The sequence below is a fragment of the Rissa tridactyla genome, chromosome 8, assembly GCF_028500815.1.
Source record: "Rissa tridactyla isolate bRisTri1 chromosome 8, bRisTri1.patW.cur.20221130, whole genome shotgun sequence".
NCBI lineage: Eukaryota > Metazoa > Chordata > Aves > Charadriiformes > Laridae > Rissa > Rissa tridactyla.
Genome location: NC_071473.1, coordinates 377069 through 391883, shown reverse-complemented (window position 1 = coordinate 391883; position 14815 = coordinate 377069). Strand labels below are relative to the sequence as shown.

Genomic DNA, 14815 nt, shown 5'->3' with positions numbered 1-14815 from the left:
TTTTATTTTGTCTCCAAGTTAAGTATCACAGCAAGAACATCCACACAGTTATTACTTTTACATTTTTCTACCTTTTTTTTTAATAAGAAATGCTGCTGAGCCTTTAAAAAAAAAAAAGTTAAAATAGTTGCACACTGGAAACAGGGATGCCACTTTTTTAAAATCAGTACAACTGGTCATACATTTTTTTTTTGGCTGAATTGGCTCAGTGTTCTCAGTACTCAGAGCTAGAGCTGGTGACTAAGATGATGCCAGGGCATGAACAATATTTTTTTCTTCTCATTAAGTAGTTACAATACAAGTTTAGTTCGAAATGAATAAAAGTAGTCACGTGGATCAACAAATACAAAAGACAGGTAGATTAAAGAGTATTGCACATGTATATCCAAGCAGCATTTAACCACAACACACTCCCTCCCCTGGATACTACCACCATCTGTAAGAAAAACAGTGCAATCAATCAATCAGCGCTGCCTGACCAAACACCGGCACGGGCAGCTGCCCGCACGCCCCGCCACCGCCGTCTTCTTCAGGCACCTGCCTCCTGCCCCGGCTCCTCGGCACAGCCGGTGACAGCGCCTGTGCAGCAGACCCGGCTGTTCCTGTTGCTGATGGCTGCGAGGGCTCGGTGACGCGCAGGCCAAGCTCTCACCCGCTCGCTTTGGTCAAGTATTCAGCTGCCGCCTCGGCTCGTGCGCCAGCGCCCACAGGTTTAGCTACAACTTGTCGTGCGCTTCCCTTTTTTTTTTTTTGTAAAAGCTCAACCTTCAGCATAAATGCAGACTCTGTGCTTTTAACCAGCATCATGGTACTCGAGGTCGCTGCAGAGGCAAGGGCATTAAGACCCTTGTTTATTTTATGCAATGTGAGAAAGTACGGAAATCCACTTAGGCATGAAAGTGGAATGTGTCCTGAATACTTGAAACCTGCAATAAAAACCCGCCACACCTCCTCTCCCAGCTACAGTTAGACTACGTTGGTGTTACATTCTCGTGTTTGACAAGAAATACACGATCCGTGTTCCTGAGACAAACTGTTCAGAGCTTTGAGCACAACATCTGGCATGTGGTCTGTTATCATCTTGGGACTTATTAAAATGCTGCTGAAGACTGCTTCGTTTGACCATCTTGCCGTATATTTACTATCTGAAGAGCACAACCTAAAAAACCAAAAAAGACACCACAAATACAAGGGCTGAGACTGCAGAACTGGTGCCCGAGGCTAAGGCTGGACCAGAGAACCTGGAGCTGGAACCTCCCAAAGAGCAGCAGTTCCGACCTTCAGGACACAGCTGGGAGCGCCGCCTTTCCCTGCCCCCGGTGGCAGAACTGCCCCAAACCCTCCTGCGCCTTAACAGTGACAGAAGCCATCAAATAATCCTGCTCAAAGAGATGGAATGCAGGCTGAGCAAAGGGGGGATGAGGGTCAAGCGCTGCCCATTCGCACCGTTAGTGTAAAATTTAGCTGCTATGTCACAGTGGTACCAGTAGGAGACTAGACACTAGATTTAATGCTGCACACATGATGTATTTAGGATTTTATTTTACAGAATGGTACGTGATGGTGGCTCTCATGTGCTAGTACAAGTAAGAAAAAAAACCCCCTATGATTAACTGCTGTGCTGTGGAGTAAATGAAGGAAGAGAAATGGGCTGAGGCCAATGGTATGAGGTTCAACAAGGCCAAGTGCCGGGTCCCGCACTTGGGTCACAACAACCCCATGCAGCGCTACAGGATTGGGGCAGAGTGGCTCAAAAGCAGCCCGGCAGAAAAGGACCTGGGGGTGTTGGTGGACAGCCGGCTGAATATGAGCCAGCAGCGTGCCCAGGTGGCCAAGAAGGCCAACAGCATCCTAGCCTGTATCAGGAATAGTGTGGTGAGCCGGACTAGGGAAGTGATCGTCCCCCTGTACTCGGCACTGGTGAGGCCCCACCTCGAGTACTGCCTTCAGTTTTGGGCCCCTCGCTACAAGAGGGACATTGAGGTGTTGGAGTGTGTCCAGAGAAGGGCTACAAAGCTGGTGAGGGGGCCGGAGGACAAACCTTATGAAGAACGACTGAGGGAGCTGGGGTTGTTTAGCCTGGAGAAGAGGAGGCTGAGGGGAGACCTTATCACCCTCTACAACTACCTGAAAGGAGGTTGTAGAGAGATGGGGGCTGACCTCTTCTCCCTGGTGACAAGTGATAGGATGAGAGGAAACGGGTTCAAGTTACATCAGGGGAGGTTTAGATTGGATATTAGGAAACATTTTTTCACTGAAAGGGTTATTAAACATTGGAACAGGCTGCCCAGGGAGGTGGTGGATTCACCATCCCTGGAGGTGTTTAAAAAAAGGGCAGATGGGGCACTTAGGGACGTGGTTTAGAAGTGGCTTTTGTCAGGGTAGGTTAAAGGTTGGACTCGATGATCTTAAAGGTCCCTTCCAACCTCAGCAATTCTATGATTCTATGATTCTAAATGAACTCAATTACGTAGAACAGGAGCCACTGAGAAAACCCGCCAGGTCACAGGTGTTAAAGTATCTAACTCGTAAAACCAGTATTTAAATTGTTAAACATTAAAGATGTGAAGCTTAAGTAAAATACTAATCTACTGAATGGGAGGAAAAGAAGTGGATTTCTTCTCCAGGCCTTTTCTTCCCTCTTCTGTAAGTTACAGATTATTTTTTTTCTTCTGTAAGATGGTCTTGTGCAAGTTACAGATGCTCTTATTTCTGCTTCAGAAGCAAACAAGGGAGGATATTGAGTACTGTCTCGGCTATGGTCCATTTCAGGTTGTTTTGTCAAAAAAACCCAACATCAACAACACACAAACAAAAAACCCCACCCTAAACCCAACACTGACCCAACAAAACCACAATCCTCACCCTCCCAGCACTTTCAGCTTTTCCATTGTCTTTGTCTCACTTTCCTGCATCCACAAAACAGCAGCAAAGGACGGGAAACGGGAGGCTGCATGGGCACACTGCTTACTGCGGCAACTGGTACCCAGCCTGGCTGGGCCGCTGTGATGGGCAATATTCTGCCTGCTCCTCATCACCAATATTCACGTGACGACTCAGTGGCCAGGTACTTTGTTATCACGTCACCACTAGCGGGACGTAAGACTGCACAACCTGCAGTCTCGGGCAAGAACTGCAGCACGCCAAGGCTGAACGCAGCAGTCACTGCTTAACATCATCCCCTGAGCACGCGCAACAGGGGGGCGTAAAGAGAAACACTTTCCAGGGCTTTCAGTGGAACAGCAAAGCAGCAGGAAGGCACAGAATAAACGGAAAAGCTGGCTAATGCGTAATAACCAAAGACGGGCCTCGGAGATGCAGATGAGAAGCAGAGCTGGAAATACCTACTTTGAAAGCGAGAAGCAGCTCTGAGTAGATTTTAGGAAAACAAGACAGTGGTATTCATTACTCTACTTACCTCCTAGAGCTGGATTCTTCTACAATGTGGATAATCTTTCCAGGAAGATACAGATGAGGATACTGAGGTGGTGAATGTAAGTGCGATTCATCCTCAAGGGCACTGTATGAAGGTGACCGATGAACCATTAAACTCTCCTCAGCCAGGAGCGGTTGGGTGAGTGCATCTTGGCTTCTACCATCCAGCTCAGTGGGGAAGTTCTCTGGATCTCCCCCAAACACTTCGTACCAACATCCACGCAGCAAAATCCGGTACTGAATTCAGAAAGAGAAACAGCTGAGTTGAGGTTTGGCATAGAATCATACAATGGTTTGGGTTGGAAAGGACCTTAAAGATCATCTCGTCCGCCCCCTGCCCTGGGCAGGGACACCTCCCACCAGCCCAGGCTGCTCAGAGCCCCGTCCAGCCTGGCCTTGAACCCCTCCAGGGATGGGGCAGCCGTGGGGGACATGGTTTAGAGGTGGGCTTGGCAGTGCCGGGCTAATGGTTGGACTTGATGATCTTTAATGTCTCTTCCAACCATAACGATTCTATGATTTTGTTCTGCAGGTTTAAGTCTTCTTGCACCTGTAACTTCTAACTCTCCATTATCCTATTCTGCATTTACTACGTCACCCAGGCCTTCTCCATGACTCCTCATGCTGGGCGAGTACAGCAGATTTAACTTTAGATGTTGAGAAACAGCAGTTTTGAATCTTTAAGACACTCCTCTACACCTCCAGTATCATCTTGCCCGACACCACCCTGGATCCAGCACTTTCAAAACGGTTTCTCACAAACAAGAAAAGGAAAAGGTGAGCATTTAACACCATAACAGAGAAATATTTCCTTTCCAAATAAATTCTGAAGGTAAAATTTAAATAAAACCATTAACTTGTTTACTTAGTGATACTACATGGTTATTAAAGTAAGACATCTCACTGATTTTTCACCATTTTTGGTTTTGGGTTTTTTTCCCTTTCTTTTCTTTCTCAGCAAAAGTAGCTGAGAAAGGTCCTGGATGCTGAGCACGGGTATCTTCCAGGTCTTGTTGAATCTTAATTTCCAACAAGACAGCTTTATACCGTAAGAGACTAACATAAGCGTTGCTGAATTAAAACCAAACACTTTTGTTCCAAAACACAATTGTAACTGTCTCCATTAAGATCAACCCCCCCCCCGCCTTTGTCACCTGGTTAAAGCTGAGGCTTAACCCAGCTGAGGGGCCCACTGGCTTTTACCCAGGAACTGCATGCCCTTACCTTGGGTTTGTTGCAGTTTGCCACGATTCTCACTATTCTCCTCTTTAAATCCTCCATGTTGGGCATACTTAACCTGTTTAAACACACACAGAACAAAGTAAATAAAAGCCTCCTATTCTCCGCAATCTAAGCACCTTTGAAAGAACAATGTAAAAACATTTCCATCTCACCTTGCAACGAGGTCCTTTCCAACAATGACTGAAACAATGAAGTGCTTAGTGTAATCTGCAAGTGATTTGCTTAAGAAAAAAAAAAAGACACCCTTTAGATACACTAAGGAGAGGCACACTGTAGTCTTATGACTATCATCATCATTCTATAAGAATACAAATATGTGGCAACAGCAGCAGCATTAGCAGTCGGTTCTTCAGCCTTTCAGACCTACTTGCTACGGATGACAGTAATTTCAATGCTGATCATAAAGGCGCGTTGTAGATGTCAAACAGGCCAAGCTAGACTGGTCAGCTGGGCATTTTATTTTCGAAACATTTCTTTTAAACTCTAATTATACTATCTGACAGAATTCACTAGACATTTTTGATTCTGTAGTAGTTCCCCAAGAATTCGACTGTAACTCAAGATGGAGCACATCCAATTCGAGTGAAGAATGTATAAACAAACTCTTAACGCAGTCAAGCCCAGAGTTATCATCTAACGTATTTGTCAACTACCTTGAAGATTTTTACATCTCAGACGCAGAACCGAATAACAGAAGTCTCACATTTACCTTAAAAGTCCTCCTGGAGGAGAAAAGGCATAACATCTCAATGTTGGGAAAGAGTTCCTGAGCATGATCGCCAATATAGAAGCTGTTCCGCCACCCAAACTGTGACCAACTATCACAAGCTTATATTCCTACAGACAGAAAGAGAAGACTGAAATATCTTCACACAGAAAAAGCTTTGTGTAATTTTGCTGGCAAACCATATTATTTGGAAGGTAACTTACTGGAGCAATTGTGAAAGCCTGGTTTAAAATTCCATCATTTATTAGCTTTCGATAGATGTAATTTGCAGCTTGAGTTATTCCCTGCAAGACAGCATTTAAAGTTAGAAGAGAAGGGCGTATCTAATCTGAAGTGTGATACATGTACACTTTAAACACAACACTATCACAGAACAACTTGCTTTTTGCAAAGCGGGTCTTCTCTTTTAACATGCTGCGGACAGAAGTCTAGTTATAGCCAAACGGTCTCGTACGTAATGGTTTAAAAGTTTTTGGAATATTTAGTAAGGACCTAAGTCTGACAAGAGGATTACAAATTCTACCTTGCAGTTCCCGAGGCAGTATTTCATGCACCAACTAAGTTACTGAAATGATTTGCGCAATCCATCTCACAAGGAGAGCACTCTTCTGTTTAACTACAGGATCCCAGGAGTTTATAGTTTTCTTACTGCCGAGATGATTTATAAACAGCTACAGACTGCACGCACCTTATGCACAAAGCCATTCTCCAAAACATCCTCCAGTGTCAAGTCTTCACAATCTGCTGACAGATCAGTGAGAATGTCCTGTAAACAAGACAGCTTTTGTCACACCTCTCTGCGGGGCTTCACGGCTCATGGGCCGTGCTCCGCTCGGCAACACTGTCACAGGACATCAGCAAGCCGACTTCCAAGTGTGCAAGCCACAAACCACCATAAACCACCACCGAAGCAAACACACAGAGCAATCGCAACTCTGATTTCAGCAACGATGTCCGAGCTGCACACACACACGTTACAAACGCAGCTCCACTCACAGTGAAAAGGAATTGCCACTGCCCGCCCTCCACACTCTCTTCCACTGGCACAGGGAATATTACCCATCCAAGGGCAGAAGGGCTTACAACTGAAGTCTGGAAGACTCACACCTGTGAGCGAGTTATTTTTACACACGCCAGCGTAACGCAGTTTCCTCTAGATACTAGGAGTTCACACATTTCGATAAAGCTGATTATTTATATCAGATGCACCATACCTCAAAAGACAAGGTTCCTCTCACTGCAACCACAATAGCTTCTTTTTTGTGATCCAAAGCAACGAAAAATGGTATCTCATAGATCTGGAGGGGAAAAATGCAATCAGTAAAGACATCAGCTTTTTCTCAGGGTAAGCGTTTGTTCTCACCTTCGGAAAGCTCTCTTATTGAGCTCTCTATTGTATTATGGAAAAAAACAGAATTATTTCCTTATCAAGTTACTGTAAGTGCCTTTTGTGCAATACTGAGACAGATTTACGTCTGTGGTTTTTGTGGCTGTTCCTTTAGATTAGGAAAAAAAAATCAGAACTGAATGTTTCAGGACCTGTTTTCATGTGGCTTTGCATCTTGCACTTTATAAATGCTGAAGGTAAACTAGAAACTTTACCCCTTGCTTTCACAGAATTAATCACTAAATTTTTTTGGTGAATTCTTGCCCAGATTGTTTACCTTGTTATGAAAACTGATATGAATGAAGTCTCTGTACTGCAGTCCTGTTATTTTTAGGATGGATCCAAAGTGAAAGTTATGACGATCACTGCCAGTTATATCAGAATCTGTTGGTCTATTTCCGCAACTAACAAACACAGAAGAGAAAAATTTTCATGTTCCAATTTTTTAGGTTTCCTTTCAAGGAATCAAACTCAGTTACATTTGCAGAAGGATTTCCGCTAGGAATCAAAAGCTCTTTTGGGTTTTTTTTGTTGTTTTTTTTTTTTTTTCTTTGCAATAGTACCAGTAGTCTGATACAAGATGTTGCCTCTGCCCACAAACCTGGCTTTGCTTGAGCAGCACGCCATGCATTTTCAGCTCAAGAACCGGCAAGTACACCATTGCTACAGGGCTATCAGCAGAGCAAACAACCCAGTAAATGCAAAGAATTGTTAAGACTACAGGCCACTGACGGAAAACACAAACAAGCAACAAGGAAATTCAAACCAAGTTCTGTACAGCAGGCTTATCTCATGTTTCATCCTTTATATTATCCGATATTTTTTTCCAAGTCATTTATATTTCAGTAAGTTATATTTATATTTCATGTTACTAATGAAGTTAATGATGGTTGCAGTCAAAAATGTCATATAAATACATATATGTCACATAAATACACAGTAATTCTACACAGCATTATGCACACCTCCATACTGACTGTAAATATTTTTTTGAGTAAAGGGGGCAAAGGGAATAGGCTGGAAGGACAGGTAACTTTTGCTAATTCCTTTAAGACAGGGAAAACTGTTCATACACTTTTATTTCTTGTTCATACACTTTTATTTCTATACATACACATGTGCCCAAAAGGCAGCTCTAAAAAGCCTCATTTTAAAACATGTTTGGTTTCATTCCAGTTCTTCCTTTTCATTTTGCTAAACGAATTTTATTTATCTCAATCACAAACTTGTCTTAAGGAAAAAAAGTCAATCTCTTTCTGAGGGTGGAAAGACACTGGAGTAACAAAAGGAAGTATGTGTTTTTAAGCTCTTGATCAAACCTACCAGTCGCCGTTGAGCTTACAGAGTGCAGTCAACGGGTTGGTGTATATGTAGTAGGGCCAGCCATAAGCAGCTGCAGCAAACAGCATATAGTGAGCAGCATTCTCCAGTTCGACATCCAAATCATCTGTCTGAAAGGACACAGGGAAAGAAAGGGAAGGAGAGAGAGGAAGAAAGGTGTGTTAGGTAGCCCCAGAATAAAGCCTGAACACAGACTAGCAAAAATCAAGGCACGATGAAATAAGAATTATCCGAAAGGAAAACCTCAAGGTCTAAGAGTAACTAAAAATAGCCACTCATACTCCAGGAAAAAGTCTGTGTTTATTTACATATCTAGACAGCTCAAGAATCTTGGAAAGCTCTCATTAAATCATTTTCTTCCAATACTAATACACTGATTAGCTCAATACTGAAAACAACGTTCACTCCAAATACGTTACTTAAGGATGCCACAGGAATGGCTGCAGAGTCTGTAGCAGATCTCTCTGGTAAAGACTTTTAAAGCTTGACCCTATCATGCTGTCTGGATCCGAAAGGAAGTCGACAGAAACATACTGGTTGAAGTAGAATTATATACTTCCATGGAACACAGACCAGAAGAAGGTAAAATAATTTACAAAGGCATTTTACCATAGAAAACCAGCAAAAATCAATCAGCAAACTGAAAACCACCATCTGCAAGCATTTAAAAGATGCTATTTTTGCTTCTTACCTTGTCTAGATATTTGCAGCAGACATAATTTAAACAGATCAAAATACTAAAATACTATCTATCTTGTCAGTTCTATGGAAACAGTACTAAATATTAATTTTCTCTCTGTTCCCTTTCTCTCTCAGCTCTTCAACAATGTTCAAATGTCCTAAATGGTTCCTTTTTGCACCTAATTCCCCATTCATATATAAGTTCTACTTATGCAAAAGCAAATGTTTTGGCTGAGAACTCATCAAGATGTTTTCACTGCATTTATTAATTATTTAAATTGCTGTGATTTTTTATAATAGTGTTTGACTTTGTTAAAAAAACAAAACTGAAACACCCTTGCGCAAAGAACTGCACTTCAATTTGATCTGGCACCATCTCCTACAGTAATTGCACCAGAGGCTGCAACAATCCTATCTTACCGCAAGAGATGATGGAGAATGACACAGGACTTCTTCAGGCTCTTTAGGGCAACTTTCCATTTTATCTTGCTCTTGATGGAGCAGAATCAAACCAGCTGCTATGTCACTGGGCACCAGATCAGTGTCCTGTACAAAGAAATGAAAGAGAACTTAAAAGCATCCCACACCTCAACACAGCAGAACTATCTCATAAGAAAATGCACACAGAATTGCATTTTTTCAGTTTATATAAATACATTTCACTCAGAGACAATGTGAATGTTGCAGAAACAGGTCACAGCAGCATCTAAACTCCCACCCTTCTGCACATATCGAATGTTTTCTTCAGTAAGACCGATGACAATTCTACACATTAATTTCATCGCTTAACAAAATACCCAACAGAGTATCGGCCACGTAGTACTGCTCAGCCCTATAGCAAATAACGATCCAGGCATCACTGATCGCTGTTCTACACTCCTATGTGAAAAGTCCTCTACGCTGAAAACAACTAAGAAGGATTTTACACAGGAGAGGGCTGAGGGCTTTTTATTCAGCTATCTGTGGCAGTCATCTCTCCGTGTGACTTACACCCTTTAGCCTGTAAACCGCTGCGTAGGCTGTAGCTATAAATCGCCATGCCCAAATGCTGCTTAATAAACAAGAACTACTAGTTTTGAAATCATGAACAGATTCAAAGTCAACATTGAACTACGACTACCCAAGCAACTGATGACATACATTTGAGCTAAGTCAACACTATACAGACTCCAATCTGGCAGATGCAATTTGTTTCCAAAAAGCAGCTTCCTGCCTGCGCTCACTCCAGCCTGGTACCTGCTCAGAAGCGGCTCAGAACGGGTCAGAATGGCTCAGAATACAGCCTCAATGCAGCGTGGGACTCATTTTTTTAATAGCTAGAAAGTGGTCCGATTCTTTGCTATGGGTAAAACTCCTTACTCATTGTCAGTAGGAAAAATGCCTGGACCCTCACATATTGAGGAAAACAAACTCACCTTTGTTCTCCTGACTAGATACTTAAGGAGAAAGAATACTGTTGTCTCACAGCCCTTCACACTTGTGAAAGGAGAGAAGCCTTCGTTAAACGGAGGGAAAAATCAGTGTTATATTACGAGAATCACCTTGAATTTTGAAATTCTCATATTCAAAACCTGATTCCAAGACACAGGGTACCAGGGCCCTCTGGCTGAACAAACGTACGTGTGTGTTGCAAGGTCTGCAAATTCACTGTTAGCCAAAACAGAACATAAAAAAAGCTTTCCATCTTACTGAAAAGTAGGCGCGGAAAAGCTCTGCGATACTTGTAAAAGCCACTCGATGGTCATCATCTTGCACAATACAACAACACAGCAACCTGATTCTTTTTTCCCAGACTCTGGTGGCAGTATTCTTCACGTTATACAGCAACTGCCCTGACTGACTGCTTTCCAGGTTCCGATTTACGCTATCGGTGAGGTAAAATGTCTTTTTGCCCCCCAGTGGATCAAAGACGATTACAACTCCAATGATGGTAAAGATGATGATAACCCAGCTGCAAAACAGAAGGAAGTGAGATAAAAAGACCGTGAAACCAGATACTTCTGACAAGTGTGCAAGAAAACACAACTACAGATCTTGACAGACAGAAAACAAAGTTAGGTATTTACACCTAACTGGTATACCTGCCCGGTCTGGTGGGAGGTGTCCCTGCCCAGGGCAGGGGGTTGGAACTAGATGATCTTTAAGGTCCCTTCCAACCCGAACCATTCTGTAATTCTGTATGCAATACCGTATGAACACCATCTGTTACTGTCTTACGGGTGCGTGTTTTGTTATTGGGCTTTCAATCCCCTGGGCACAAGAACAAGGCTGTCGGCTCATTCCACAAAGGGCACAAACTCAGTACCACAGCCCTGTGCTTTGGAAATAGCAACCCAGAGGTGTGAAGGCTCCGTTTTTCACTACCAGTTAAGTGATCTAGCTAGTACCCTCTGCATGTTTACCCACTTTTCTACGTTCCCGTCTACCCCTCTTACCCTTTCTGATCTTCACCTCCTTTCCTTCACTGTATCACGTGGTCTCTCAAGGCAAGTACCTCAAGCTTGTTTATGGAAGGATACCAATACATTCTAGCTGTCTAGATTTAAAAATTCTCCTTTCACAATGAAAACCCTTCTATGAGAAACCAGAATAAGTTATAGGAAATACTGAAGTCTCCAACTGCTGGAGTCTTCAATAAACACATACAAAAACCACGTGAGCAGTGTTTTCCATTCACGTACACTATCAAGCTTAGATTTGGGGGGATGCACCTTTACCTTGCAATAACCGTCCCAACGATGGCATTTATCACAGTCTTCTCGCAGCGCACACTGCTGTCTGACACCCATACAGCTCCTACAACAGCCCAGACGAATTCAGGCAAATAGAGAAAGAGGCGAGTATAAAGTAACTTGGGAAGTGATTTTCTTGGGCCCGGATTAGAAATTGTTCCTGAAATTACAGAGCAAATTTAAAACAAGAACTGTTTATGAATGCGTCTTAAGCACATAAAATCCTACCCAGATTTATGAACTTTCTGAGCTCTACATAAAGTAAGAAACTTAATAGAAACTATAAAGTATCTTCATACTAATGGAAAGCTGTCACTGAAGCTGAGAAAAGAAAAACCACAATGGGTTTACAGCTGTGATTTACTCTACTAATACCCAAAATCACTCTCTAGTCAGAGACTCTACTAATACCCAAAATCACTCTCTAGTCAGAGACAGTTCTGCGGGGAACCTGAGGCAGTAGTGCTTGCCCAGCAGAAGCAAAAGCGGCATGCTGCAGCATTGGCTCACCTACAGTTCCTTGTGACTTTCAGTGCCTGCTTTTATTATTATTCTATGTAGCTTTCAGTTGCCTGAATATTTCATTTTTAGATGCTAGTTTGCTGGGCTACAATGAAGTTCCGTATACCGAGTCACTAAATAAATTCATTCACATTTTTAGGAGAACAAAAGTAGGACCATTATCAGGACAAATACTTCTTAGACTATCTTCTGTATTGCTAGCTTACTAATAACCTCTTCCTTTTAGCATTCAGGCAATAAAAAAGCAGAGTAATTTTTGGCCAGCTCAGCTCCTGAAACCAGTTTGTTGATCGCCGGGTAATAAGGTGGTAGGATGCGTATGCTCACGTGTAGGCAGGATAATTTGCAAAGGCTTAAAACACCGCAGAACAAAAACAACTTTGGAAACAATTTTCCAATTGTAAAGCTGTGGTTTGCAGCCAGTGACAAAGCTGTTTAAAAAGCTCTTGATCCAGAGGTCGCTTATTCCCATTCCCCGGTTGTAGCCTGTACAGCAGCAGCATGGTTGCTTACACAGGCATGATCAGACGGAACTGCGGTTCCTGAAAACCACCTCTTCCCTTTCCCAGCACCACAACCCAGTGTACGAGTTCTCCAGTCAGGCTCGCCGCTGGCACCACTACCGCCCAGTCAGTACAGTGCAAGGGGTGGTGTGCGAACCAGAACCACTGCTCCTGAACCCACACATTGTAACCGCAGTCCAAGATATCTCACCATTAATTTTCTTGGAAATTCAGCCTCAGAATTCTTCTATTTCTCAATTATAATGGCCTCGTAGCTGTACTTTTATACCAAACAAGGCCCTTTTCTCTCTGCTATTTATCTCATCTCTCGCCTCCTCAACTTTGATATAGATATAAATAGCACAACTTCGCTTATCTTCCTTTGCCTCCTCTGGAAACTGTAGGAAAACCACCGTTTAGATTCAAGGCCAGGATTATCATCCACATCTCGGCTCTGTCGTACTTTCTCTTCATGCACTCTTTATGCTTCTTTCCACTTATATAATTTAAATATTTTTTTATTTACACAGTGTTTAGGGAATGAATATATTAGAAATCGTAGGGTCTCATCTATTACTCCAGAGACCACACATATATTTCCAATTAATCTTCCTAGCATCACTTTGATAATGAGGTGTCTCACCAGGAAAAAAATCTTTCCTAGCATTTTTTAACCCCAAATGAAGCATTTCTACAAACGACAAGAGTTGCATTGGGGTCCTTACTTCTGTTTCGCCATTCACTTCAAGCTATAAGTCCTGTTCTATTTAACAATACTTAATGCACCAGTTTAACTATGACATTTCTATGGAACAAGTTCCTATGTGTGGCTTTTTTTCCCAAGCAACCCACTGCAGCTAATAAACTTTTGCAACATACAACTAAACCTGCCTATGCAAGGCATAGATACTTCAGATGAGGAACTGATTTTGGATAATTTCCCCTAAATTCCTGTCAGAAAGGTTGAGCGGTATTCCATTTGAGGTCATGTATTAATAGTGAACGGAGAGGAAGTTTTCAAGATGCTTTGATGGCAATGAACATATCACTGTTAGCTGCACTAATCTGCTGTGTCCATTTATTATTTTAGGTTCCTGACTAACAGAGGTAATACTATTAAAATACATTCATGCTATTAAATTAATGCTGACCAACAGTTTCTCAAGTTTGAGGACCATTAAAGCACTTCAATTTTTTTGCATTGTGGTTTGTTGGGTTTTTTTTTCACTGTCAACTCCAGCTTAAAAAACATACCTATTACAACTATTAATATTAACTACAATAATTTTATATTAAACACAAAACATTAACTATTTACCTTGCATGCTGATGTATACAAGAGCCGATAACGCACATATTATGGAAGCCAGGAGAACGAGGAGCACGAGCAGGTAGCTGTGCAGCAATCCTCCGCCGGGACAGTTAAACTGCCCCTTATGGACCGCGTACAGCGCGAGAATCCCCATCCACCTGCAGAGGCGAGAGTAGCAGCTGCAGCGGGAAGGGCAGGGCGCGCACTGCGGGCCGATCCCCTGACGCAGCGTCCCCATCCCAGCGGAAGCCTTGCACAGCGCCGGACAGACGGGCAGCTGTTCTGTCAGGAACTCGACGGTGAAACGCCCGCGCGAACGCCCGGCGGCGATCACAAGCCGTTCGCAGACGGCAGCGGCCCCGCTCCGCCGCGCCGCTCATCGCATCGACCCCGCCGGGCCCGGGCCGAGCCCAGCAGGGGGATCGCCGCGTCCGCCCCGCAGTAACGGAGCCTCGGCGGCACCCGCCCCCGACCGGACGCACGGCGCCGGTCCCGGCGCCAGCCCGCCCCACGTCCAGGCCGCCCGGTCCCCGCGGAGTAACGGCCCGGCGCGCCGCCTCACCACACCAGCCGGACCAGGAGCTCGAAGGCCCCCGGGAGGACGAAGTCGTCGCTGCCGATGGCCCAGCGTCTGCCGAACACCACCAGCCCCGGCATCCTGCGGGCCGCTCCCTCAGGGGCGCCGGGCTCGGCCCCTCGCCCGCGGCCGCCGTCGTCCCGCCGCCGCAGGCCACAGCGCCCCCGGGGGCAGGCCGCGCGTCACCGAGCGCCACGTCATGACGCACCGCGCGTTGGGCCTTCCCGCCGCGGCGGGGCCTTTCAGCCAGGCGCATGCGCGGGGCCGCCCGACGCGCGCACGGGCGGTGCGGAGCGTGCTCCTTAAAGGGGCAGCGCACCAAACCGGGGACCGCGCTCTGAGCCAAGCAGAACTAC

The 14815-nt window shown here is 44.2% G+C and overlaps 1 protein-coding gene across 2 annotated transcripts; it reads right to left on the bottom strand.

Annotated features, from left to right (window-relative positions):
* Positions 1-568: 568 nt before the first annotated feature.
* DAGLB (diacylglycerol lipase beta) lies at positions 569-14730 on the bottom strand. Of its 2 annotated transcripts, XM_054213344.1 has the most exons (15): positions 14445-14636; positions 13889-14040; positions 11531-11705; positions 10503-10764; positions 9234-9359; positions 8115-8242; positions 7069-7195; positions 6619-6702; positions 6093-6170; positions 5608-5688; positions 5387-5514; positions 4830-4898; positions 4660-4732; positions 3419-3672; positions 569-1159 (listed from the first exon to the last, which is right to left on the bottom strand). In XM_054213344.1, the coding sequence occupies exons 1-15, from the start codon at positions 14537-14539 to the stop codon at positions 967-969; spliced, it is 2025 nt and encodes a 674-aa protein (XP_054069319.1). In that variant the 5' UTR covers positions 14540-14636; the 3' UTR covers positions 569-966. The 2 variants fall into 2 exon arrangements, with proteins under 2 accessions (XP_054069319.1, XP_054069318.1); XM_054213343.1 differs by lacking the exon at positions 13889-14040 and having other exon boundaries at positions 14445-14730.
* Positions 14731-14815: the final 85 nt, after the last annotated feature.